This window comes from Bactrocera latifrons, unplaced genomic scaffold (assembly GCF_001853355.1).
Source record: "Bactrocera latifrons isolate USDA-ARS-PBARC rearing strain unplaced genomic scaffold, ASM185335v1 scaffold_26, whole genome shotgun sequence".
NCBI lineage: Eukaryota > Metazoa > Arthropoda > Insecta > Diptera > Tephritidae > Bactrocera > Bactrocera latifrons.
Window position 1 is genome coordinate 721062 of NW_017536185.1, and position 24843 is coordinate 745904.

Below are 24843 nucleotides of genomic sequence, written 5' to 3' on the forward strand. Positions count from 1 at the left end.
TGCTAAAAAACTGTGGCATCCCTCAAGCTATTGCAACACTGAAACTTCATATATTGTCATGGCATCTTTTAATTTAACGAAAGTGTCTATCTGTTGTCTGTCATATGATGAAAAAATAGGTGACAAATTTTCTTGCTGCGGACAAATTTTGATCAAAAATTAAAAGAATTTTACCAATAATAGCGATATTATAATCACGAAAGCGGGTCCATTAGTTTCATTGGATTAGTTTATTTTCAATTTTTCTTGGTTTTAGTGGTGAGTAACGTTCATTCAAACTTTCTAAAAATGTCGTAATGAGTGAAAAAGTGTGACGCCGCCGTTTGTACGCTTTGTAGCGTTCGACGCTATTAAAAACGAAAGTGTACATCAATTTTTATTTCTATCAACAGATCCCTAAATTCATTTACAAAAATAAAATAGTTGTGTTTATATCACAATATATTGCGAAGTCATTATTGAAACGGTATGTGATTTAATACGTAAGGAATACCGACTGACGACTGGAAATAATATAATATTTTACACATACTATTGATTATTCAGCAGCTGTACCACCACGTATGCATATATTAATCAATTTTAGTATAAATAATTAATTGAGTGGTTTGCATATTCCAAGAAATCCAAACCTGATCAAAACAGTTATATTAATACAGCTAAGAATGCATTAATATTATATTTTTTATTATTTACAATAAATAAATTTAATTGAAAAAAATAAAATCCTTAACATCTTAATACCGATAAAGTTTATAATTAGTAAGTTTATTTCAAATCTTTCTGTTTAAATACTCGGATATTGGCTAGGACAGACCATAATTTTCTTACCGTTCCCATGACAGTCGGGCCAAGTAACCGGAACGGACCCGGATTTTTATCCGGACTAGGAAATTACTTCAGAAAGTTTTTTTCCCCCTACAACAACTTGCTTATCTCTTTTCAATTAAAATTTCGAGTTTATGAATCATTTCGTTCGATTATAAGAGCTAATCTTAGTGAATTTTTTCGCAACCAGCTTCCCAATTTTTGGCTTTACGCTCCTGAAGCCGTTGGGGATAGGATAAAGTTGTTTTTCGGTGCGAACGCCTAATAACTACTCGTGGGATTGCTGAAAGATTAAATTTGTTTACCTTCTTAAAATGTAGTTAGAGAATTAGACAATAGGTAGGTATTTATGTAATAACATGTACAACTTTCATTCACACAGCAATCAGTCGTACGGAACCGAGACAAGTTCGCATTTATGTATATCCGACCAAAAACTGTCAACTCGGAAGCAATCTTCAAATTGTTTTTGTAAATATTTTCTGGCACTGTCGTAGATTTCTTCCGCCAGTAGTAATTTAGTGGTTTCCGTTGCAAGTTTTAATTTTTTTTTTATTAAATACTGTTTAAAATATTTTCTTTATGTTACAATTTGTTGTACCAGGCTTACTGAAATGTTCCATTCAGACCTCTTATTCATTTTAAACAATCTCTTGCAACCTATCGGCAGAAAATAACTCAATTAATTTTCAATGCATATTGGAAGTGGCGGTTGACGGTATTTCTTATAAAAGATTAGTAAATTTTAATATGTGTACATTAGTTGCCTTCAAATGCTTTGATAACCGCAATATAATAAATAATAGGTCTGAAATGCTGTTGCCTTATTAGCTTTTATTTACATTATTAAATGTTTCTTAAACTAACTAAATGTTTAATATTTACATTTTTTATATTTATTTTTACATTTTTTACTGCCTAAAAAATTTCTAACAGGAGTAGTCATAATAGATAATTTCTCTTATCTTTTGAGGACTGCTGTAGGCTAACCATAGTTAATGTGTATGAAATAATATAATATATAGCTTTGATTTGGAATCAGGAAAATGAATATTAAACGAAAAATAAAAGTGTGGTTTTTATTCATAGGTTGGATATTGAATTTCAAAAAATGCATATTCTTCATCTATACGCAAATTTCTTAAACGAAGGAATATATGGATATAATTTCATATATATCTAATTTAAGGGCATTTGCATTTTGATTATAAAATTTAGTCTTATCGATACTTTAAACCACGTGATCTGGCTAAATTCGCCCTATTTGCACCTAACAAGAACGAATTTCCCCGATAGGTGCCAATATCACTTCTATATAATGTTCGAGGTGTCGTGACACCATTAGCATTAAAGCCACTCCGTAGATTGGGTGCAACATATGGCCGTTGACTGGTGTAAAAACTCCCTCCTTGATCCTGACTTGTTGGATTCGGAGACATTGGTTGAAGTGAAGGTAAGATGGAATTAACGGAAAAATTCGGCCGCACAAAAGTAGATGCTACGTTTTGTGTGCTGTTCTGCGGTTGAGATCCAGATACCTGGGTTTTCTTAGTGATGGAGGGCGCTATGTAAGGCGAGCCTGGCGAATCTTCTGATACTGGAATATCGTAAGAACGTCCCGAAGATGGGTTTGTAATACTAACAACGCCTTTTCCACCTTGGGGACAAGGTTTGGGGTAATCGTAACCTCTCGAAACATCCTGTATGTATTTCTCGAAATAAATGTTTTTCGGTTTATCTGGTGAGGTATAATTTGGATTAGTTAACGGCTCACGCGTTAACTCTTTATTCATACCCAAGGATTGCGAACGTGCATTTGTTTGATTCTTTTTTAATCCTGGTATTACCTCTGCATCACCTTTAATCTTTACCACTATTGGAGTGGTAGTAGCCTCAATCTCTGATGAAGCATCTGTAGTTGGCTTGGCGTTTTCCTTTTTTGTAACGTCTTTAGGTTTTAAATTGGAAACTTCTTTCCTATCCACATTTTTATCATCTTTAGGTTTATTTTTTACAAAATCAAAAAGTTCATCGATATCTGGTACGTCCGGTATACCGCCATAGGTATCGAAATTGTCTCTAAAAGCATTTGCCCAGTCCTCATTTTTATGCAAATTTGGATTAATTACTAATTTCCCGTTGTTTTTCCCACTGTGATTTTTAATAACAGTTATAGTTTTTACTCTTGTCCCTTCCTTGGAATCAATGTTTGTCGCTGCATAGCTCAGACTTGTGTCCCTCTTAACTTGACCGATAGATTTTGGATCGCTGACCTTTGTGCCAAAGATGTTTAAATCTTCTGCGTTTGAATCCTGATTATTTGTAGATACGGTAGATGCGTCAACAAGTGTGAGTACTATTATTATGAAGGAATATATCTAAAAGACATTAAAAATGTTGTTGAATAATTATAGAAATGAAAGAAACACGGTAAGTTTAATACAAAAATTATGAAAGTGGACTTATTTATTAGAGTCTTATCCTAAAGGTTCCTATGAAACCCAAATTTACATCAAGCCTATTACTATCTACTTTGTAGAAACGTGAAATGTTTTCTATCAAATACAACTATTAAAATATTAACCATTGCTACATCCTTAGAGTCATATTTCAATCTTTAAAATGTTACGTAGCGGGTGAGTTTTTTACTCTAAAAAAAAAATATTTCTGTGCCAGCAAAGTCTACATAACAGACACGGATCCATAATTATATCCAACCAAGATCTGTCACCTTAGTATCAAACCTATTTTGATATATATTTAATCACAAAAATAACAACAATTTCTGTCGATCGTAGCTTTATATAAATTATATAAATTTAGTACCGAAAAAAGCCAAATCACTTTTCCAAATAAATATGAGTTTTGCAAAGTTTTCTTGTCGGAACACTTTAACCTATTCAGAATTTTTATAAATATACATTTTTTGTTTAATAAATCTATAATAAAAATGTACAGCAAATTTGATACCAAAGTATGTCTGCTTTATACATATGCCTCATTGCTTTTAAATAGTTTTCACCAGTCGTTTTGTCTTAAAAACTGTTTATAAGGAATTTGTTACTTTATGGCTTTATACTCGTATAACGGTGATCCAAGTACAGGTAATTTTTTCAATAGGCTTTAGAAACAATTACACCTGAACAACGTTTACAAATGTTAAGAATATATTTCGCGCGCTTCGCTTAACTTATAGTTGTTGTTATTGTTGTTGGTCTAGCGGGTACCTAGTCCCCGTTAGGTTGGTAAGGATTAGCTAAATTGTTGTCAACATTATCTAATGAAATGCCCAAGAAACGTGCTGTTTCGCCGGGTTCGGACTGTGGGGAGAGGAGTGTTAGATGAGTGGGTTGGGTGGGGCATGCAAAGCGTACTTTTTGCACCGTCGCCTGCCATCACGCAACTGGAGACCCAGCATTCATTATTGGATAATATTCGACGTATTAGAACACGTCCAGCATACAGTGAAGAAAATAAAGCAGGCGTTGTTGAAAGTGTACACGAAGACGGTGAGAGACGATTCGGCTCCGTTCGCAGCAGCTCAGACTGACGTATGGCTCGACTTGACAAATTTTACGTCGAGATCTTAAATTGAAACCGGACAAAATACAGCGTGTGCAGAAACTGAAACCGTTCAACCTTAACAAGCAACATCTCTTCGCTCTATGAGCTCTGGAAAAGTTTCACGAAAATCCGACATTTTGGTACCAAATTTTGTTCAGCTATGAAGCCCATTTCTAGCTCAATGGGAATGTAAACAAAGAAGATTGTCGCATTTGGGCGATTCGAGATTCGAACTACTATTTTATCCAGAAAAAACAACGGTTTGGTGTGGTTTGTAAACCGGTGGAATCATCGGTCCATATTTTACATTTGCTTTCAACAAAAAGGTTCCATTTCTCACACATCTAATCAATCAGTGGATTTACTGAGAGCACTTCGGTGAGCAAATATTTTCACATTTTGAGCCGGTCAATTGGTCACCTAGGTCGTGTGATAACACACCGTTAAACTTTGTCCTATGGAGATATGAAAAGTCTAAATTCTAAAAATAATTGCCAAAGAATGTTCTTTCGAATGACATTCTTGACTTTCCCCATTAAATAAGAGATTTTTGTTTTTTTTTTTAATGTAGGGAACCTCGAAATGGATCACACTTTATTAATTCACGGTTTAAGGGGTATCAAATTAAAAATTTTGGTTTATGAAAACTAACTCTCGATGTTCTGAAGATCAATGGTCTATTATGAAAAATAAACACCGTTATTGTTACACCTCGAGATCAATTTATTTTGCAACATAGGTAAGTACATGTGTTGTTTCGAATACAGTAACAAGTTTTCGATTGCAAACTTTTTGTTACAAAGAAAGCTATATCCTGCGTAAAATGTGTGGGAATGTAAAAGAGTTATACTGTATGTCCTATTGAAAAATGTTTTTAATATTTGGCAAATTTTCGACTAATGGTCCCGGAAAGAATTTTGAAAGTGGCGAGAAAACGAAATGAAATACCCAAGGGGACAATTCAAAAACATGATGAGGAAGGAAGCCGCGTTAAGTTTCATCTTTTTTGTTGCATTATCGAATAGTATACACTGTAGTAAAAATTGTTTCAAACTTAGTAGTTTAGTCCAATTTGGAGAGAACATTTTTAACGTATTTTTTTCTACGAAAAACGGTCGGAAAATGGGTCAAATTCTATACTTTTGTTACCTCCATTTTATAAAATTTCCAAAAAAAAAAAAACAAAATTGCGGCCGCAATCGTGAACATCATTCAGGACCTTTTTGACGTGTCATTTCTACCTTTTATTTTACTCTTATACACCCAATAAAGAAACATAAAAAATCATTTTGTATTCCTTATGAACGTATTTATTAAAAAAAACCGGATCGATTAGCTAATTTCAACATTAAAAAAAATTCGCGAAAATCGGTAATTTTTCGGAGAGTCACTCTTAACAAAGACTGGAATTTTAGTTTTAGTGCTGAATGTATTTGTATATACTTGTATAACACAGCTCTACAAAAACAATTTTTCCTTCTGGATATTCTATACATATGTATTAGTAAATTTTTCCACTTTCAATTGTCCAGATTATAACCTTGTTCATGGAAATATTGAATATACTTTTGTTATTAATAATTGAACCTTTAAAATTTGGTAATTATTAGTTTGTTTGTAATATAAAATTTTGGGTTTTAAGTTATTATAGTGTTCTGTACACCGTTTTGTGCATACAAATGTGAAATGATCGTGGAAGAATATTAATTTAGTGGCATTTGTAAAAGATTTCCGAACTTAGTATGACTAAGACTCGATCGTCTTTTAATACGGCAAATAATAAAAGATACAGATTATATCAAGGTGGTAGGGAAGTTAAAGCTTCGAAGAGCTTTGAATTGAAAGGCGAAAAATGCCTAGCCAACCACTTACTACCAAATTATGAAGAAAATGCGCCAAATATGCTGACAAGCTGGCGTTATCTCTTAAAGCAATTTAAATATCAAGTTGAAATATCTCCTAATAATCTGTATCAATTTTCGAATTGATTTTTGGAAATTATAGTAAGGAACAGAGAGAGCTGTTGAACTAGGATCTAAAAGTTATGGAAGAAAGGTGTTATTGTTGATGAGAACGTCGCAAGATCGCCGATTACTGCTAGTTCTTAAAAAAGAATTGTCGACTGGAAAATTATAAAAGATAAGTTCAACGAAAACCTTTTACCGAAATATAACAAATATTTTCAATAATTGCCTCCCTATTTACTTCGATGCATTCTAACTTTTTAAAACAAAACTGAAATTACAAGAACTTCAATTATTTTGTGTATGATTTCTAGTTTTTGTAAAGTGAAATGAAAAGACGGTTTCAAAAATAGACGAGCAAATCTTACAAAACCGTTAATTGTAGGCACAAATATATTCAAAATCAATCATAATCCCTAATGTGAGTGAAAAAGTATTAAATAACTAAACTAAACCGTTATAAAAATCTGAACTGAGTATATTAAGTTTGTCATGAGGTATGTAACGCCCACAAAGAACGTCGGAGGCCCTATAATACTATATATACAAGGTGCATTCCAAAGTAAACAGGACTTTGAATCCAGCGCCCCCTGGTGGCGCCAAGTAAATGTTGCTTTGGAATCTGCTATCTTGTCAGTATGTTTGTGTTATCGGTGCGAAAATGAACTTGGGACAAAGAGCCAACATTAAATTTTGTTTTAAAATTGGTAAAACTTTTACTGAAACGTTTCAATTGATGAAACAAGTGTATGACGATGATTGCCTATCCCGTAACTGCAGGAGTGGTTTCAACGTTTTCAAAGTGGTCGTGAGGACATAAATGACGATCAACATGTAGGTCAATCAAAATCCGTGATCACCGGAAATTCCATCGAAACTGTGCGTGAATTCATCAAAAATCAGCCGAAAGCATCATGTAAATTGGACATCTCCAAAGCATCGATTTATCGCATTTTGACTGAATATTTGGGCTTACGAAAAGTGCGCTCTGCACGAATATCGTGAAGATGATAGTCGGCGTTTGTTGCATGACAATGCGCAGTCTCATCGGTCGACGCTTGTGACCGATTATTTGACAAAAAATCACATTTTAACCATTAACCACTCCCCGTATTCATCTGATATGGCATCATGCGACTTCTTCCTTTTCGGAAAAATACATTTGCCCACGAAAGGAAAGTGTTATGCAGATGTAGAGACCATTCAAATGGCTTGCAGCGGCATACAGGCGGCCCTACCGGCCAACGAGCTAAAACACTCGGTACTATACGGTATAACTGTCATACAAAGTGACCTATCAAAATCATGGTAAACTGAACGTTTTTGTACTTATGTTCCGTAGCCGTAGGTTGGTTGGTATAACCGCCCATAAGATTTGTATGAAATGTCGAACCAAAATAATCATTAGTGTTTAGTAAACGCTTGTCTTTCTGAAGTCATAAATTCAAATCACTCATTTTTTTTCGAAAAGCAAGCTCGCGTTAATGTCTGAGAAACAATGCTTTGCGATTACCAGGATGTCAGGAAACGTATTATTACTGGCGATGAGACTTGAATCTATGCTCACGATCCGGAAACAGACGATCAATCGGTCGAATATCGTGGAAAAAACACGTCAAAGCAAAAGTTATGTTGGCAGGTTTGTTCGTTTATCGAGGTGTGGTACGCCCTGAATTTCTTCCGTCCGGCCAAACTGTCAATAATTAATACTATTTGAGTGTAGTGCGTAGTTTGTGCGAAACTATTTTTAAAACTAGATGGGGAAAATCTTGGTTTTCGCACCACGATAATACACCCTCATATGCTGCATTGATTCTTCGCGAGTTTTTCGCCAAATTTTCAACGAATATGGTGCCGCAACCAACACATTCGGCTGATTTAGCTCCATGTGATATTTATCAAATTGAATTGAATTAAACACATTAATCGTGAATCGCTGCACGCATTGCAGATTTGATGTTAACAACTGTTTCGAGGATTGGAAAAAAATTGGCACAAGTGTATGTAGTCGAGGCGAATTACTTTGAGGGGGGTGACATAGATTTTCAAGACCAAATTAAGAATTTTAAAATTATGTCTTACTATATTTTGCTCATAGTAGCACACCTAGAAACGACATCAGAACTGGGTAGTAAGTGCTCAGAAATAGATGTAAATGATTGAGAATCTACTGATGGCACTCTTTAATAGAGACATGTAGGTATATTTTGGAAAACAGTCACTGCAAAGTAAGGTAACTGGGAGGATGCCACTCTCGAAGTGTACGTACGAAGGATCACTTTTTAGTGGTATACACACAGCTCTAATACGGATGAAATTGGAACTGGGACAGTGAGACCACTCAGGACCAAACTGTCGTTGTCTATGGCGCAGCAGCGATTATTTTAGAGAGAACAATATCATGGTAAACGTATTGTCGTCTTGTCCGTTGACATCAAATCAACAATGGTAGAGCGCATCATTTATTAGCATAAAACTCTGGGCTTAAAGGCATCAAGGATAATGATGCTGTGACAAACAAGCCAATATGACTGGAGCCTGACTTTAATGTGGGCCTCAGCCATTGCCAGAGAAGCTACGAGAAGAAAAGGGCTTTTGGAAATCGCTACTTGCAGAGAATGTCCGGCTTTCGCAAGGCTGTTTCTAAGAGAGTTCAATACAAAAATATTCCCAAGTTAGGGAAACTAGTGTGGTTTTATACAGGCCGTGACAATAAATCCGATAAGAGTTTATATCATATCTATTAGCTAAAGAGTTTTACTAAGCCTCTGATTCAACTGGCTTAAATGAAGTAAATGAAGGTAATCAAACACTCTTGTAATTAATGCACAGTGAACTGTAATATTATTCCTTCTAAATCTAATAGAGAATCGTTCAAACGTTCACGTTCAATTCAATGAAGCAAATAGAGTAGCATTAGACTTACAATGCAGATCTCCATAACAGATAATAATTTTAAATTGTATTTAAAAGCTAAAATCTCTAATCTATGTACAGTAATGGTAAGTGAAAGTCTGAAGGTTCTAAGAGTAATTAAAGCAACAAATTTATCTAACAGACACATCATCAATATTAAAAAAAAATACAAGAAAAGACAAAAAGAGGCTATTTGGAATATTTTATATCGCTAGATGGTTTCGATTGAGCCAATAAGAGCCATTCGCCGCTTGCGTACATCACGGCTTGCTTGCTGTAATTATTTTGAATATTCTTCTGTAGGAAGCAACATTTGTGCAAACTGAAACACAGTTGTAAGCCAAATGAATCACTGATTACATGATACATAATTTTAGGTTAGACGACTATGGATGGTAAAACCAAAAAAAAATGATTTCTAATATTTTTAGGTTATATGTACTTATGTATTCATAAATTATCCGAGCGGAATATGAACTTTTAGCTCGTAGTTTTGACACAAGTTCATCAGGGTGAGCACAGAACTTTTCGCAAATTGCTGGAGAAGCTGGCCCAAACATTTAGCAATTGTTTATAGGTACATACATATCTGATGTCAGTGAAATGAAAATGTCCTTATCTGTTTCACTTATATTGTTATATCATGAAAGTAAGGTTTCCTTTAATTTATTAATATATACATATATATATATATTTTTTAATGACATTCAACTCACAATGCAAAAATTCATTTTCTTTAAACCGAGTATTATCTTTTTATTTCGAACTTCGAATTTTTGTTTTACCGTTTGACCGTAACTGCACGCTTTTTAATCGTTTATGACCGCAAACAATGCTTGGTAAGAGCTTTTATACACAATGGAAAGAAGGAAAATTGATTTCCTCTACAAGTTTTATAATGAACTCTAACGTTTTTTTCATTCCAATATCATTAGTATGATCTTCACAAAGATGAAATGCTCAATTACATCTTGTCATGTCCACAAAAGCAGACACTTCGTCCAAAAGTTCGTACATTGTATTATCTTGTTTGATCTGCTTCGTAATATGCATCGATTCATAGCTCGAAAACACGTTTAAGACAAGTTGCTAGGCCTATTGGACCATTGCATTTACTCTTTACTTATATATAGTACATGCATACATACATATGTATATGAGCTGAATGAATTTCAACGAAAGTAGATGCAGTTTTTGTATTATGATTGATTAAAGAGAGGTGCCGGAATCAGTTGACATCTTCATATTTGGGCATATATTTTTTTGTTTTTATTCATGAACGCATAATGAGGAAAAGCAACTGTGTTGAACCACATTTTGTGCAACCAATGATGATGTGAGCACATGCTTCGGGAAAGTCTCCTTTTAAAACCTTAATTTGTATATTATATGCGTGTGTAAAATGGAATTGTAACACTCATAGCGTGTAGTGGTGTGTAAATAAATCCAATATAGGATAAGCATAGAGTTTAAGAGCTTAAAAAGAAAAATTATGTGTTTAAACCTTTTAGCTCCAAATATGATATGCTCAGAACATCACTAATGTTTTGATTCCACAAAAAATTCTTTCCGATTTTATATATTAGTATCTGATACCTTAAAATTTGTAATATAAATTGTTTTATGCAAAACTATTAGCTTTAAAAAGTGAGGTTATATGTATGTTTATGGTATTTTTCAGAGCTCATGTCATCTCTACAACTAACCGTATTGGACTAATAAAGACAACTTAACCAAATACATATTTAATTAAACAACGCGAATAGCTATTGTGTGGCTGCTCGCTAAATGGATGTTTTGAACCTGTAATAAAATAAATAATAATTGCGTAGAATTCTCGGACAAGTAAAAGATGAGTGTTATAATTCGTTTGCAAAATTTGCCGTGGTCGGCAAATGCATTGGATATACGGCAATTTTTCAAAGGTCTCTCAATACCGGATGGAGGTGTTCACATTGTTGGTGGTGAAATGGGCGATGCTTTTATCGCATTCAGGTAGATATTTACACTTCTTAACTTAAGTATTGGTTTTAAGAATAAGTTGTTAGCGTTTAATGAACGCGTTAGATCAATTGAGTCATTTTAGTTTGGCAGAGAAATATGAAATAAATAAATGGACTATAAAAAAGGTGATGTAGAAAAGGTAAGAGAAAATGTTCGTCTATTATGACCATCTACTTGTCCCCAAAAACGACGATATGTTACCCTTACACTACAAACTCTGAAGATTAAAACTTTACAAGTGAATTAAAAATGGAACGCTTTTGAATTGAATGTGTTGGGAAATACATGTGGAAAAAAATATATGTCTATAGAGTATATAGAGACGGAATATCAAAAATTAAAATAAAACGTATCTTTTTAATAATGCAATACGATAGATAATACTTACTGCATTTTGCTTAGGACACGTTTTTCCAAATGCAAAAACTTCAGTTTTCAATCGCACAACTGTAACAAATGCGATTCAAAAAGCAAGTTGGTCTCATCTAATATTATTAAATTGCGAAATATTTGCGAACATAGTCTCCTTTTAGTTTGCCATACTTGACCAAACCGAACGACACTTCTACTTCTTCAACCTTACAGAAAAATATTTTTTTCTGGACGTCTGCCATCTTACACTGCATGGTAAGTGTGTTTGAGTCACTTGGGCAATTGCTTTGCAAAAACTGATTTTTATGTCGCAATGGAGGTAGGAGTCAGTGCAGACCTCTTGTCTTCTATTTTATTGTTCTATTTCCAAAAAATAGTAAATGAATCACTGAGCGATATTGCTCAGCTGACATCTTTACAATAGTCGCCTTCGAGAATATACTAAACGACAGTAAGTTTATCTCGTGATATTATCGCTATCGTAAGGTGGGGTTAAGTGCTTATCATATCTTCGTGCAATAGCCTTTCTAAAAGCCCGATAATAACTTTACGAGTGAGTTCTCTACAGTAAGTTGTTTGGCATGGACTTCACTGCAGCTAAAAACCTACATACATATATCTGGACATTTTGAGAGAGACCTATGGAAAAACCCATGAGGTAACCGGATATTCGACAAGGAGTAATACATTTTTGTACATACTCGAGTACTGGTCCGATACTCTGGCTGATTTCGTCAGTTTGATTCATGTCATGAATCGAACCGTTTGTGTTCAAATTAGCGGCAAAGAACAATTTTGAATTAATAGCGATCAGCTTATAAGTACATATATATTTGCTTGTGAACATACTCGTTCGCCAGTGTTCAGGTTGTAAATATCCAATACACTGATTAACTCTGGTACTTGCTGTACACATGTACATGTTTATGTAGGTACGCATCGTAATCAATTAGTGTGAGTACGAAAAGTATACCCGAGTAGGCTTCAGCTAATTGGAATCAAAACTACATTACTCGAGTAATTGATCGATTGGATTGAAATAATCGGCACAGCGCACTAAGTTTACATGATTTTATTTGGCCATATCATTTACGCGATCTTGATTGCCGAAGAATAGATTGGTCGTGCTGCATAAAATCAGTTAACGCTGATCGGTACTTGAGTTGATCAACTATCCTGATTTGATTTGGATTGTGGTTTCGGCACGAGTGTTTGATCTGACTTAATCATACTCGTTGCAGTCTCTTACGCATATGATCTCAAAATAGTCGATGACTGCTTTTTTGTACAATTATTGAAAAAAAATATATGAAAGAAGCGAAAACAATAAACCTGATTATATAATAGTTGATGTCGGTACCTGGGGATAATTGTATTATCTAAACCACTGGGATATATATTTCATGTACACATATGAAATGAGATTCAAAACGTTCGTACTATTCTCCGACTAGAAAAACAGTAATAGCAATCCAGGTGGGCTAAGAAGTTGGTATAGTTTATATAATACCTTAGATAGGTCATAATTTTTTGTAATTAGACCCAACCTTCGATGAGTGTTTTTAGCGACGAAGTAAAGTAAGTAAATTCTGTTCTACTCATACAAACATAAAGGAAAACATTGGGAAATTAAAAAAAATATATCTTAGATAACCGTAAAATAAAGTTGATCGAGATAGCTGACGTTATGAAGACGTACGAGTGAACATGTGGGACATATCGTTGATAAAATTTGGGAACCAAGTATGTCACATGTTTCATTTGGAATAATCATATAAATTGAACCAGAAAATGTAATGTACTTATTTAAAGCGTTTAACTACAAGAAGTATAAGAAGGCCATGGGTTACAAAAGGAAAAAAAAAACTTTGGGAAATTTGCGATTTTATATTCAATATTGTTTCCTTTTAGCTCTATACGATGAACTCAGCACCGCTCTAACTTTTTTAAACCGTTTGAAAAATACTTTTCCATTAGGTATGTAATTCAGGCTCCTTTGGAGGCGGAAACCTTTTCATTAGGTTAAAATGTTTACCTGAACACCTAAAAATGTCTACTGAACCAAATATGAGAATTTGGAAAMGAAAATTTCGCGAAGGGCCAAAACTGGAGAAGGGATTGGCAGCAATTCATAGTCTAATTCAATTGAATCAATCATGTGGAAGGTGTTGTGAGTTGACATTGTCGCTTTCACGGTCAATACAAAACTAAAAACAAAAATCCAATGGACTAAAATTTTGGGTGTAGCCAGCATACTTATGAAAGTAAGGTCTATTGCGATAGCAGCGCCATCGGGCGGTGAAACTAAGTTCTCATCGGACTCCCTCGTAAGATAACCCTTATTCCCCTTTTCGAATCGGGTTTGGTATTGGCTCTTCTATTAACAATAAGATTTTTTGGCTTCGCGAAGAAATAACTTAACAAGTAAAAAAAAACATGAGAGAAACAATCAATAATATCTATAGAGATCTGAAATGAGTTTGAAATTTGCAACAAGTCTACATCCCTCTAATTATTTTTTCACTCCGGGAATACTATTAAATAATACTTATGCGCTCGCATTTCGCAAAGTATTTGTGTGTTTCGTTCTTATATTTTCGAGGAATATCTTTCACTCTGCAATCGAAGATTTCTATTAGTATTCAGCCGATTGGAAATATGCGATTAATTCTTCGAAGAGCATGAAAACGTATTCTCAGAAAAACAATGTTCCTAGTAAAGTATCCCGGTTAGAATGGAGACAATTGGTAAGTAAACACCGAATGTATTATTTCAACCAAAAGGCATACAATACGTATGTATATGTATGGCCTTTACTCCTAAATTTGTCATGGATAAAAGAATGCTGTATAAAAGACTTTTGTTATGCAAAACATTAAACTTTAATGATAAAGTTTACCTTAACAACAGATATATCCTACAAAGTGATCCATTCAAAATTCAATGAGCATTATTTTTAAATTTTTAAGCATTAGTACAGGAAGGAAGGAATATCACTTTATCCAGATTCCCGTAAACAGTCTAAGGTCAAAAGTAAAATCTGTTTTCTAACGTCAATCGTAATATTGTAACTGAATACGATAAGTTTTGAATGTCACTCTTTGAATTCAACTCCACAGATCGGAAGATATCCCAAAAGCAAAAGTGGGTGATTCATCCTACCGAATCCTTGACTGAAGTTTGTATAAATAACGTAAGTCAGCTTATTAGCCCAACTACCTAAATAAGACATTGTTGAAATAAAATATTTAAATATAAAATGATGTTTGTGCAACTTCTTCTTTTTTACGGGTATAGCCGAGTCGATGCCAGTATTTTCTCCTTGTGGTGCCAATTAGAGACTCAAAGCGAAGCCAGGTCCTTCTCCACCTACAAGAGTATGCTCCGGTTTTGAGAGAAGCCGAGAAGAGCTTGACAAGCTAGTCGACAGGGGCAATACTCGTAAGTTGCGGCGTCTATCTTTTCGTAGAATTTTCGAGCATTGCCCTTGTCGGCCAGCTTATCAAGCTCTAGTCGGCCTCTCTCTTTTTATACCCTGAACAGGGTATATTAAGTTTGCCACGAAGTTTGAAACATTCAGGATTAAGCGTCGGAGACGTTATAAAGTATATATATAAATGATCAATATGTTGCGCTGAGTCGATTTAACAAGTCCGTCTGTCTGACCGTCCGTCCGTATATATACGAACTAGTCACTCAGTTTTAAAGATATCGTTTTGAAATTTTACAAACGCCAATTTCTCTTCAAGAGCTTATAGCTGCTATACAAACTGAACGATCGGAATCTAATGCTGGTATGGAAAAGTTTTGCATTTCACAAGATATATTCACGAAATTTGGTATAGACTATTTTCTAAGGCAACAATGTAATTTCGGATACTTCGTTAACTGTACCATATAGCTGCCAAACAAACTGAATGATCGGAATCAAGTTATTGTATGTAAAACTTTCACATTTGACAATGTATCTTCACAAAATTTGGTATAGATAATTTTCTAAGGCAACAATGTGATCCCCGAAGCAGTTATTCAGATCGGTTAACTATAGCATATAGCTGTCATACAACCTGAACGATCGGAATCAATTGCTTGCTTGGAAACCTTCCTCATTTGACGATATATCTTCACGAAATTTAATATAAGTTACTGTTTATAGAAATAACGTAATATCAGAAGAAATTGTTCAGATTGGATTTCTATAGCATATAGCTGCTATACAAACCGAACGATCGGAATCAAGGCCTTGTATGGAAAACATTCGCATTTGACGTGGTATCCTCACACAATTTGACATGGATTACTGCTTAAGGTAATAATATAATCTCCAAAAAAATTGTTCAGATCGAATTACTATAGCATATAGCTTCCATACAAACTGAACACTTATTTACTAAAAGAAATGCACCTGTGAAGGGTATATTAGTTTCGTTTTTTCTAGTTCGAATGTGTCTCGCTTCCCTCTTCAACTCTCGGTATCTATCCCAACCCGCACGTGTTGTGGTGGATTGCTCTAGAGTTCCCTTATACAGAGTTGTTGACGAGTGCTCTCAAAGAGCAGCGGTAAAAGTCGAGTAGAAAAACATTCGGCTGTCTGTTGTGATTGCAGCTTCTCGGCGTCGAACCTTCCTTGAGTTCGTTGACGTGCGTTTTTTGCTTTTGGGGCGTATCTTAGCTGCAACAAGATGATGGTCCGAGTCGGTGCCAGGACTTTGGAGTGTACGCACGTTTAAAACACTGGAGACGAATCATCCGCCTATCACAACATGATCGATCTGGTTTGTGGGTTTTCGATCCGAAGTCAGCCAGGTGGCTTGGCGAATTTTTCTATGCTAGAACCTAGTACCACATATTTCGGGCCCGGCGTAGTCGATCAGCGTCAACGCATTTGGGCGATGTCAGTCTTTACTCTAACGAGGACGTCAAACAGCTGGGCAGCGGCACGTTCCCAATTAAGCGACCGGATATTCCAAGTGCATTCCGTTAAATCGATATTATTAATCGTTTGTCATGGTCGGCATCTCTCCGAGTGCAATTTTCTGTATAATTTCAACGTTCGTTGATTAACAACCAACTTGACCTAGCAGCGTTGTGTTCAAAATAATAATAGTGCGTGAGTTAGAATGATATCATTGAAATTTTGCTACGAAGTGTACGTATAAGTGAGAAGTACCGCTAATTAAGAAAACTATCGTGATTCATCGAAATAATTGAAATCAATTGAAATTGAAATGAAAGTTTGCTTGATTTTCGAGTCCATCGATCAATGCATAGTTTGCTATAGCAAAACTATTCGTGCTGCGTCTTCTTTTGGCATACAAAATAAAAACGACTATTAGAAAACAATTTGCATGGACGAAGCCCGCGGAAAACACACCTTTTAATGCGTCGCAAAACGCATTGAATTTGACAGAAATCATGTCGACTGGCCATTGGAAAAGGGGCGAAATATATTATATTTTAGACATATGAACGTAAAATCGTCCTTTTTGGAGGCGCAGGGTTACGGCAGTATATGCGTCGTCCACCGAAGACTGAATACCATCCTAAATACACTACCAAACCCTTAAAACATGGAGGGTCAAAAATATTAGTTTGGGCATGTTTTCTTTGTATGGTCGTATCGACACTGTCATAGATCAACACGTCTACGTGGGGATTTTGAATACCATAATGTTACCTTATGCAGAATACGAAATGGCCTTCCGGCAAGATAACGACTTGAAATATACGAGTCGGCTAGCTTGCACAACCGCCCGCCCTCAAGCTTATAGAGCACCTATGGGAAGACTGTTAAAAGGGCCTTTTCGACCATACACTGAACTCCATTCCTTTGCACCTATACATAATTTTTAGATTTACCTATGTTTCAGTTACTTTCATAAACCAGATGTGATATTTGGTAATACTATTTTTGAACAGCAAATAGATTATTTTACAGGACAGTGCTGCAATCTTCACAGATTGTACAGATCGGATCACTATGTTCAAAAGACCGATCAAAAACAAAATAATCGTCTTTGTGAAACAGCTCTATTTTCTTCTTGAAATATTCCTGAATGATATGATGTACATATTCAGTTGATATCTTTAGACCATCTGGTATATTGAAGAACTTCAATTTACGGCCATCCAAAATTATTTTGTGAACTTTTTTTTGATGTTTTCGTTGGGAAAAGTCTCTTCTGGGCGTCCACCACAATCCTTGACGGTTGATTTTGCTCGAATAGTGTACGGAAACTCTTCATCAAGCCAAGTATTTGCTTTTTAACTAAGTAGAAATCGAAAGGATTTAATTATAATAGCACCTACATACATATGTGTCTTGCGGAGGACTTATCAATTGACCTGTTATCAAACAACGTGGGTACGAAGATTTACCAAACATTTTCTATGAAATGCAAACCGTTGAGCGTTTTCTTATATATTTATAAATATGGTAGCCACCTTTAAAGAATTGAAGACATTTAGTTGTAATAAGACCAGATCTAGTGCCGTAAGTACGTAGGGACAAAAAATACTTCGTTTTTAATTGATGAATTCGCAAAAACACAGTTCTATATAGAGATAAAACGTTTATAGTGATGTATTCCACACCGTGTCAACTGTCAGGCGTTGGACCACAAAACAGCTCACATGAATATAGAACTTCTTGAAGCTAACCCTAAGTAATGAAAGTAAAGTAATCTTCACAGTTTCAATGCCTTTTATGGATAACACAATCGGAAGATCCCCTATCTCTAATGTCACAATGGCTTGACGACGCTTTATTTTTATTTTATTAAAAAAAAATTAGGCGATTACATCCTTGCTTTGAGTAAAATATTTCTAACCAATAATTTTTCAAAATGAGATTGAAAAAGTCTCTACAAGCAGAATCCCAAAAAAAGGTAATGGTTCTATCAATAAATTTCAGCAATAAGCATAATCTCGAGACCAAAATGGAGATTTATATTAAGCTTATTCGCGAACTCAAAGTATAAAGGTAAGATATCACCCAAAAAATTCTAAACGAACTGTAAAGGAAAATATTTAACATATCGGCAAAGCCCTGATTCGCCAAAACCACAACGCAGATGACTCAATTGTCTTGCTCTTTTAGTTTTCAATAGATGTCTCAGAAAATAATGTTTTACACGTCTTTTGTATTTTTCCTTTTGTCCTCATATAGCACCGACGAAGATGCCCGTCAAGCAATGATGCATGATCGTAAAAAAATCAATGAGGTTCAAGTACGCCTATTGCTTTCGTCGCGAGCTGAAATGCAAAAAGTGATCGAAACTGCACGCCAGCAATCTCTCCAAGCCCTCAAAAATGCTGGTGCCGTACCAGCTATCAAAGCCACTGTAGTCCCATCGACCTTATCCAATCCGCAACCACCGGTCATTACTCCAAATAGTCTACATAATATACTTTCGAGTGCAGCACCATCATTTTTGGCATATCAAAAGCAAGCTGGCATCACACTTGTGGAAACGCCAAATGAGCCCAACATTAATGAATCCGTGAGTACACATCATAGTAGCGTTGAAAAAGCTCGCGATCGCCGCCGTTCTACATCACGAGATCGTCGACGATCGCGTTCACGTGACCGAATCGAACGTAATGATCGTAACGGTTCACGTCGTGGTCGACGCGATAGAAGTCGCTCTCGATCGCGAGATCGCGATTGGAAGAGTAGACGATCTAGCCGACGTTCAAGAAGCCCAGATCGTGGTCATGACAGAAACCGAGATCGCAGTCCAGATCGTAGTCGAAACTCTAGCAGAAGCAATATGAATAGCAGAGAACGAGAAAGTGGAAATACCCAATCTAACAAATCCAGCACAGATTTAGTCGGTACCAAATCGCTTACTAAAATATTAGACACAAATGAGAGTGCTAGCGCAAAATTGGGAAGTATTTCGCCTTGGGGTATACCTGGCATCAACTCGTATCAAACAAACAGTTCAGACAACATTGGTGGAACATCTACCAATACTTCTACACCATTTTCTGTCGCTGGCTCCAATACCAGTAATATTTTAAACCCATTTAGTGTGGGAACTGCCATTCCGGGTTTACGAGGTTCGCAGTTGGCGAATTCATACACCAGCAGCGTTGGCAATAAAAGTCCTGATTCTCAGTCTAACACGAACGCCGTGAATATACCAGCAGGCAGCGTCATGCCGCCATTCCAGAGCTACTCCTCTTCGAGTGCAACCCCCAATAATTACAGTATAAATTTTTTTAACTCTAATTCGAACAGTAGTKATTCACCTAAGACCTTTGCATTACAAAATCCCTATACGACGGCGATACAACAGGCCACATTGAATACAAATTCAACAGATTCAACCAGCGCTGTAAAGCGTAGCCCCACTCAACAGAACAGTAGCACAATGTTTCCTGGTCTTAGCTTGATTGATAAGAAGCCGGATGTATCTTTGACACAAGGTTGTCCAACGGCAACATCGACGTCTAATTTCTCGTCAGTGAGTCAATTGTCACAAGAGCCCATTGCATTCGCCAATACCAACCCTTATGCCCAAATGTATCCGAATCTCTTCGCACAGGCCGCTGCAGCCAGTGTTGCCAAGCCTAGCAACATCTCACAGAAATCAACAGAGCCGGAAACACAACGTTCTAAAGAGCCAGTAAAAGGGAGTTGCTGTATCAAGGTTAGCGACATGTGTGGGAGTACCACATACAGTGATGTGCGTAAATTCTTCATGGGTCTCTTCATCCCACACAACGGAATCAAAATGGTAAACGATAAGCATGGTTTGCGGATCGGCGTAGCTTATATAAAATTTTCACGAGTATCCAGTGTACATAAAGCATTAATGCGTAATAATTCCACGCTTAAGTCGAAAGCTGTCAAAGTAGAGATGGTAACTGATGAGGAATTCGAGGAGGTGGAGGACAGTTATCGCCCCCAGGGACGATTTGACCGTAGCAATGATCGTGGAGACCGCAATTATTCAGATAATCGCGGTGATTATGACCGTACTGATGATGACAACGATGAAATGAATAGTCGTGGTGAGCGAGTGTCGAACTCCGACATTGAATTCAAATCAGAACCTTTTACCGTACTCTATATTGAAGATATACCCTCATCGGCGGTTGAGCACGATCTTATGCGCATGTTCTCCTCTTACACCATTTTCGATATTTTATTAACACCTAGTCGTGAAAATCGCCGAGAATTCAAAGGTCATGTGCTCTTCTCACGTGCCGAAGAAGCGAAAGCAGCTTTGGAGGACAAATCGCGGCATATGATTGGCTACCGTAAAGTGCGTGTACGCCCAGCTACGGTCGATGAAATGGAAAGAGAAAAAGAGAAACTACGTTTGGCTAATGAGCAATTGATGAAAGAAGAAGAAGCTCTCGCTGAAGCGGAGAGATTGAAAGAAGAAGAGCAAAATCAAGCTGAAGATGATATGGATGTAGCGGATGACACGAGCAGCCTAGCTTGCACCGATGTTAATAATGGCATGCAGTTAGACGAAAAAACTGAACGTAATAGTTCAACCGATTCTAAAAATACTAATATACCTAGTCTTTTCGATATTGGTTCAATGAGGGGTGGCGATAATATGTCAAGAGGTGGTAATACACCAAGTGATCCCCGTCTGCGTCGACAGAAGCCAAGCCGCTTTGAACCTTTAAAGGCCACGGACGAGATGAACCTGAACATGAATATCGGCAACAATATTGGTATGAATAGTAATATGAGTATGAGCAGCAACAGCAACAGGGGTATGAGCAGCAACATGGATATGGGCAGCAATATGAGTATGACCAACAACAGGGGTATGAGCAGCAACATGGTTATGCACAACAACATGGGTATGAACAACAACAACATGGGCATGAACATGAATGATGGGGGTAATTTCATGGCGCCGATGATGAATAACAACAATAGAAACATGAACAGCGACAATATGATGAACAACTCAAACGGAATGAATAATTTCATAATTATGAAAAACTGTGATTACAACACCCGTATGAATGACATAGCTGATCTCTTGCAGGGCGCATTTTTGCGTCTCAAACACATTGAACCGTTACGCGGTGAACGCAATATGCCGACCGGAGAATTCATTGTCGAATTCCAAGATTCTCGTGATGCAGAAACCGCCTTACTTCAATTCAACAACACCACATTTCGTCAACGAAAACTTCGTATACGACCGATCATGCCACAGGAGATCGCTGACAAAATTGGAAAGCCCTTCATGAATTGTTACCCTGGTGGTGGTGGTAGTGGTGGTGGGCCAGATAGCCGACCATTCGACAGGAATCCATTTCAGGGAAATAATAATGACAGGCCACCGATGATGAGTATGGGCGGCGGCTCTGGTGGACGCTACGGCAATAACAACATGAACAACGACAACAATAATAGCCGTGGCGGTATGGGAGGTAATAGTAATGGCGGTGGATCAATGATGAATCGCGGTGGTCGCGGTGATCGCGGTCACAACGGTGGCTATCGTAGTGATCACTCAAGTGGCGTAATGCGCAATCGTAGTGGTCGCAGTAACAACAGCGCTTCAAGTCACGATGGCCACAATTCTGACCAGGATGAGGAAATACAAATAATTGATGACAGCAGCAACGACATTGTTATTAGTGGTGATAGTGGACCTAACCGTGGTGATGGAGACAGCAGTGGCATACCTGAAAAATTCACACGCCCCGGCTGCGTGATAGCCATGGAAAATGTGCCCTACAAGGCCGAGCTTATAGACATATTGAAGTTTTTCGGTGGTTACGATTTAACTCCAGATGATATTATAAGACGTTTCAATGACGATGGCACACCGACGGGCGATGCACGTGTCGCGTTTGAAACACCATCGATGGCACGTTCGGCCTACAATTCACGGCGAAGAAAACAGATTTTCAATCGCACCATACGCTTGTCATTGCTGTAGGACATGGAGTACTTATTTAAGAAGGGTGGCTGTAAATATGGGGTAGAGTACGTTTAGGTTTACGCATTCACATATGTACATACTTAACCTATGTACACTAAATTATAATTTTAAGATTTGCTTCATACCATATTCAATATTTGTATTTTGTAAATACGAGACAACAATATAATAATGAGAAGTGAAGTACCACAATTGGATCGGTGGTATGCTAATATTTTATACACAAACATACTAACTTATGTTATAATTAAATTTTATGTAACGTAAATAATATATAATTCAAATATGAGTAGTACGAGTATATGGATTAATATAAAATTGTTTTTCTTTAACGCACATGTTGTTTTATTTAATAATACCTTTTTAAATAAAAATATATGTTTTTGCAACCGGCAACTAGTTTAAGAACTATAAATATTTAGTGTTGATACTCTTGGATAATATGTTTTCCGCATTCCTGCATGGCAACGATGGCCTCAAATTTCAATCCGGAGGATGACCTGTTTATTTTTGGAAACGGGAATGGACGAGAGACTAAATCTGGAGAAACCGTTCGATGAGCTAGCAGTTCGTAACTAACTTGGGCTTGACCTTTCGTACCGATAGTACAGCATTCAACTTCAAATCAGGCCGGGGAAATTTCACGGTTTCGACTGTTTTGTTCTTAAATCCGTAAATTTTTGTTGCGATTGTAGCGTCGGCGTACGGTTAAGCTAAGTACTTTTTGAACTTCACATCACGTCAATACAGGAAGCATTAAAGGTAAGAAGACGAAATTTTGATTGGTTCATTGAAAAGACAGAGAATATGAGCTTAAGTAAGTATAAATAAAGGATGGAGTCATGTGTAGAAGTTCACGCAAGTGAGGAAGTTCTCTGATAGCTATTCACTTGGGAGTGGCCAGAAACGATTCTTTTACATATGACTCAAGCAGCTCACGACTTCCGGTCCTTGACCAAGTATCCTCTGGATAGCCTAAGAACATCCGTTTGAACGCGAGCTAAAGTGAGAAGGCGAAACATTCCCTGCGTCGGGTTGGGCGCTGGGTTTGGGACCCGCCACGTAAAAAAACCAACCCAATGAAAACGCAACGCATAATTCCCGTCCTGCTATATGGTGCAGAGGCTTGGACAATGTCAACAACGGATGAGTGTACGTTGCGAGTTTTCGAGAGAAAAGTTCTGCGAAAGATTTATGGTCCTTTGCGCGTTGGCCACGGCGAATATCGCATCCGATGGAACGATTAGTTGTACGAGATATACGACGACATTGACATAGTTCAGCGAATTAAAAGACAGCGGCTACGCTGGCTAGGTCATGTTGTCCGGATGGACGAAAACACTCCAGCTCTGAAAGTATTCGACGCAGTACCCGCCGGGGGAAGCAGAGGAAGAGGAAGACCTCCACTCCGTTGGAAGGACCAAGTGGAGAAGGACCTGTCTTCACTTGGAATATCTAATTGGCGCCACGTAGCGAAAAGAAGAAACGACTGGCGCGCGGTTGACTACGCCAATCAAAAAGAAGAAGAAGTATAAATAGGCATATGTATATGAAGAGTATTAGTATGGTTGTAATAGAAGCAAATCAGAACTTGTTGAACACCAAAAGTTAGTCTAGTTATCGAGGGAATAATGGAACGTCCGAACGGGCCGATTAATTGCCGATCGAGCTATTCAAATACGGCGGCGAAGAACGGATAACTCGTATGCATCAGCTTCGTTTTGATTGAGTAGGCAATTGAGGAGTAAAGCCTTTTCTCGACGAACAAAACCATACTCTACAAGTCATTCATCATCCTCGTCCTACTGTATGGTGCAGAGACATGAACGATAACAACATCTTATGAGTCGGCGATCCGATGGTCCTTTGCGCATTGGCAGCGGGGAATACCGAATATGATAGTTGTACGAGGCGTACAACGACATTGACATATGTAAATCAGCAAATAAACAAACTGCGGCTACGCTGGCAAGGTCATGTAGTCTCCACTCCAGCTCTGAGAGTATGTATTCGATTCAGTAGACAAGTGTTTATATGAAAATAAGTGTGAAATTCACACTGTGAATATAATTTACCTATACTTTTAACTTAGTCCGAATATATGTATTTATGTACTGTTGTGTGCAGATATTTTCCATTTAGAAAATACAAAAGTGCAGCCTTTGATTTTTAATACTCCAAACCTAACACCGTTTTTTAGTGATACGAGTCCATACCTCGTTAACCATTATCCTAAGCTGTGTTTTAATTGATGGATTTGCTGT

The 24843-nt window shown here is 36.8% G+C and overlaps 2 protein-coding genes across 2 annotated transcripts; one reads left to right on the forward strand and one right to left on the reverse strand.

The window, feature by feature from the left end:
• Positions 1-77: 77 nt before the first annotated feature.
• Positions 78-22906, forward strand: LOC108969635. The gene is made up of 3 exons (XM_018934482.1): positions 78-258; positions 10954-11267; positions 18817-22906. Exons 2-3 carry the CDS (start codon positions 11125-11127, stop codon positions 22574-22576), a joined length of 3903 nt encoding a protein of 1300 aa, XP_018790027.1. The 5' UTR covers positions 78-258; positions 10954-11124; the 3' UTR covers positions 22577-22906.
• LOC108969636 lies at positions 393-10079 on the reverse strand. Its single transcript, XM_018934483.1, has 2 exons — positions 9989-10079; positions 393-3206 (listed from the first exon to the last, which is right to left on the reverse strand). The coding sequence occupies exons 1-2, from the start codon at positions 10001-10003 to the stop codon at positions 2049-2051; spliced, it is 1173 nt and encodes a 390-aa protein (XP_018790028.1). The 5' UTR covers positions 10004-10079; the 3' UTR covers positions 393-2048.
• Positions 22907-24843: the final 1937 nt, after the last annotated feature.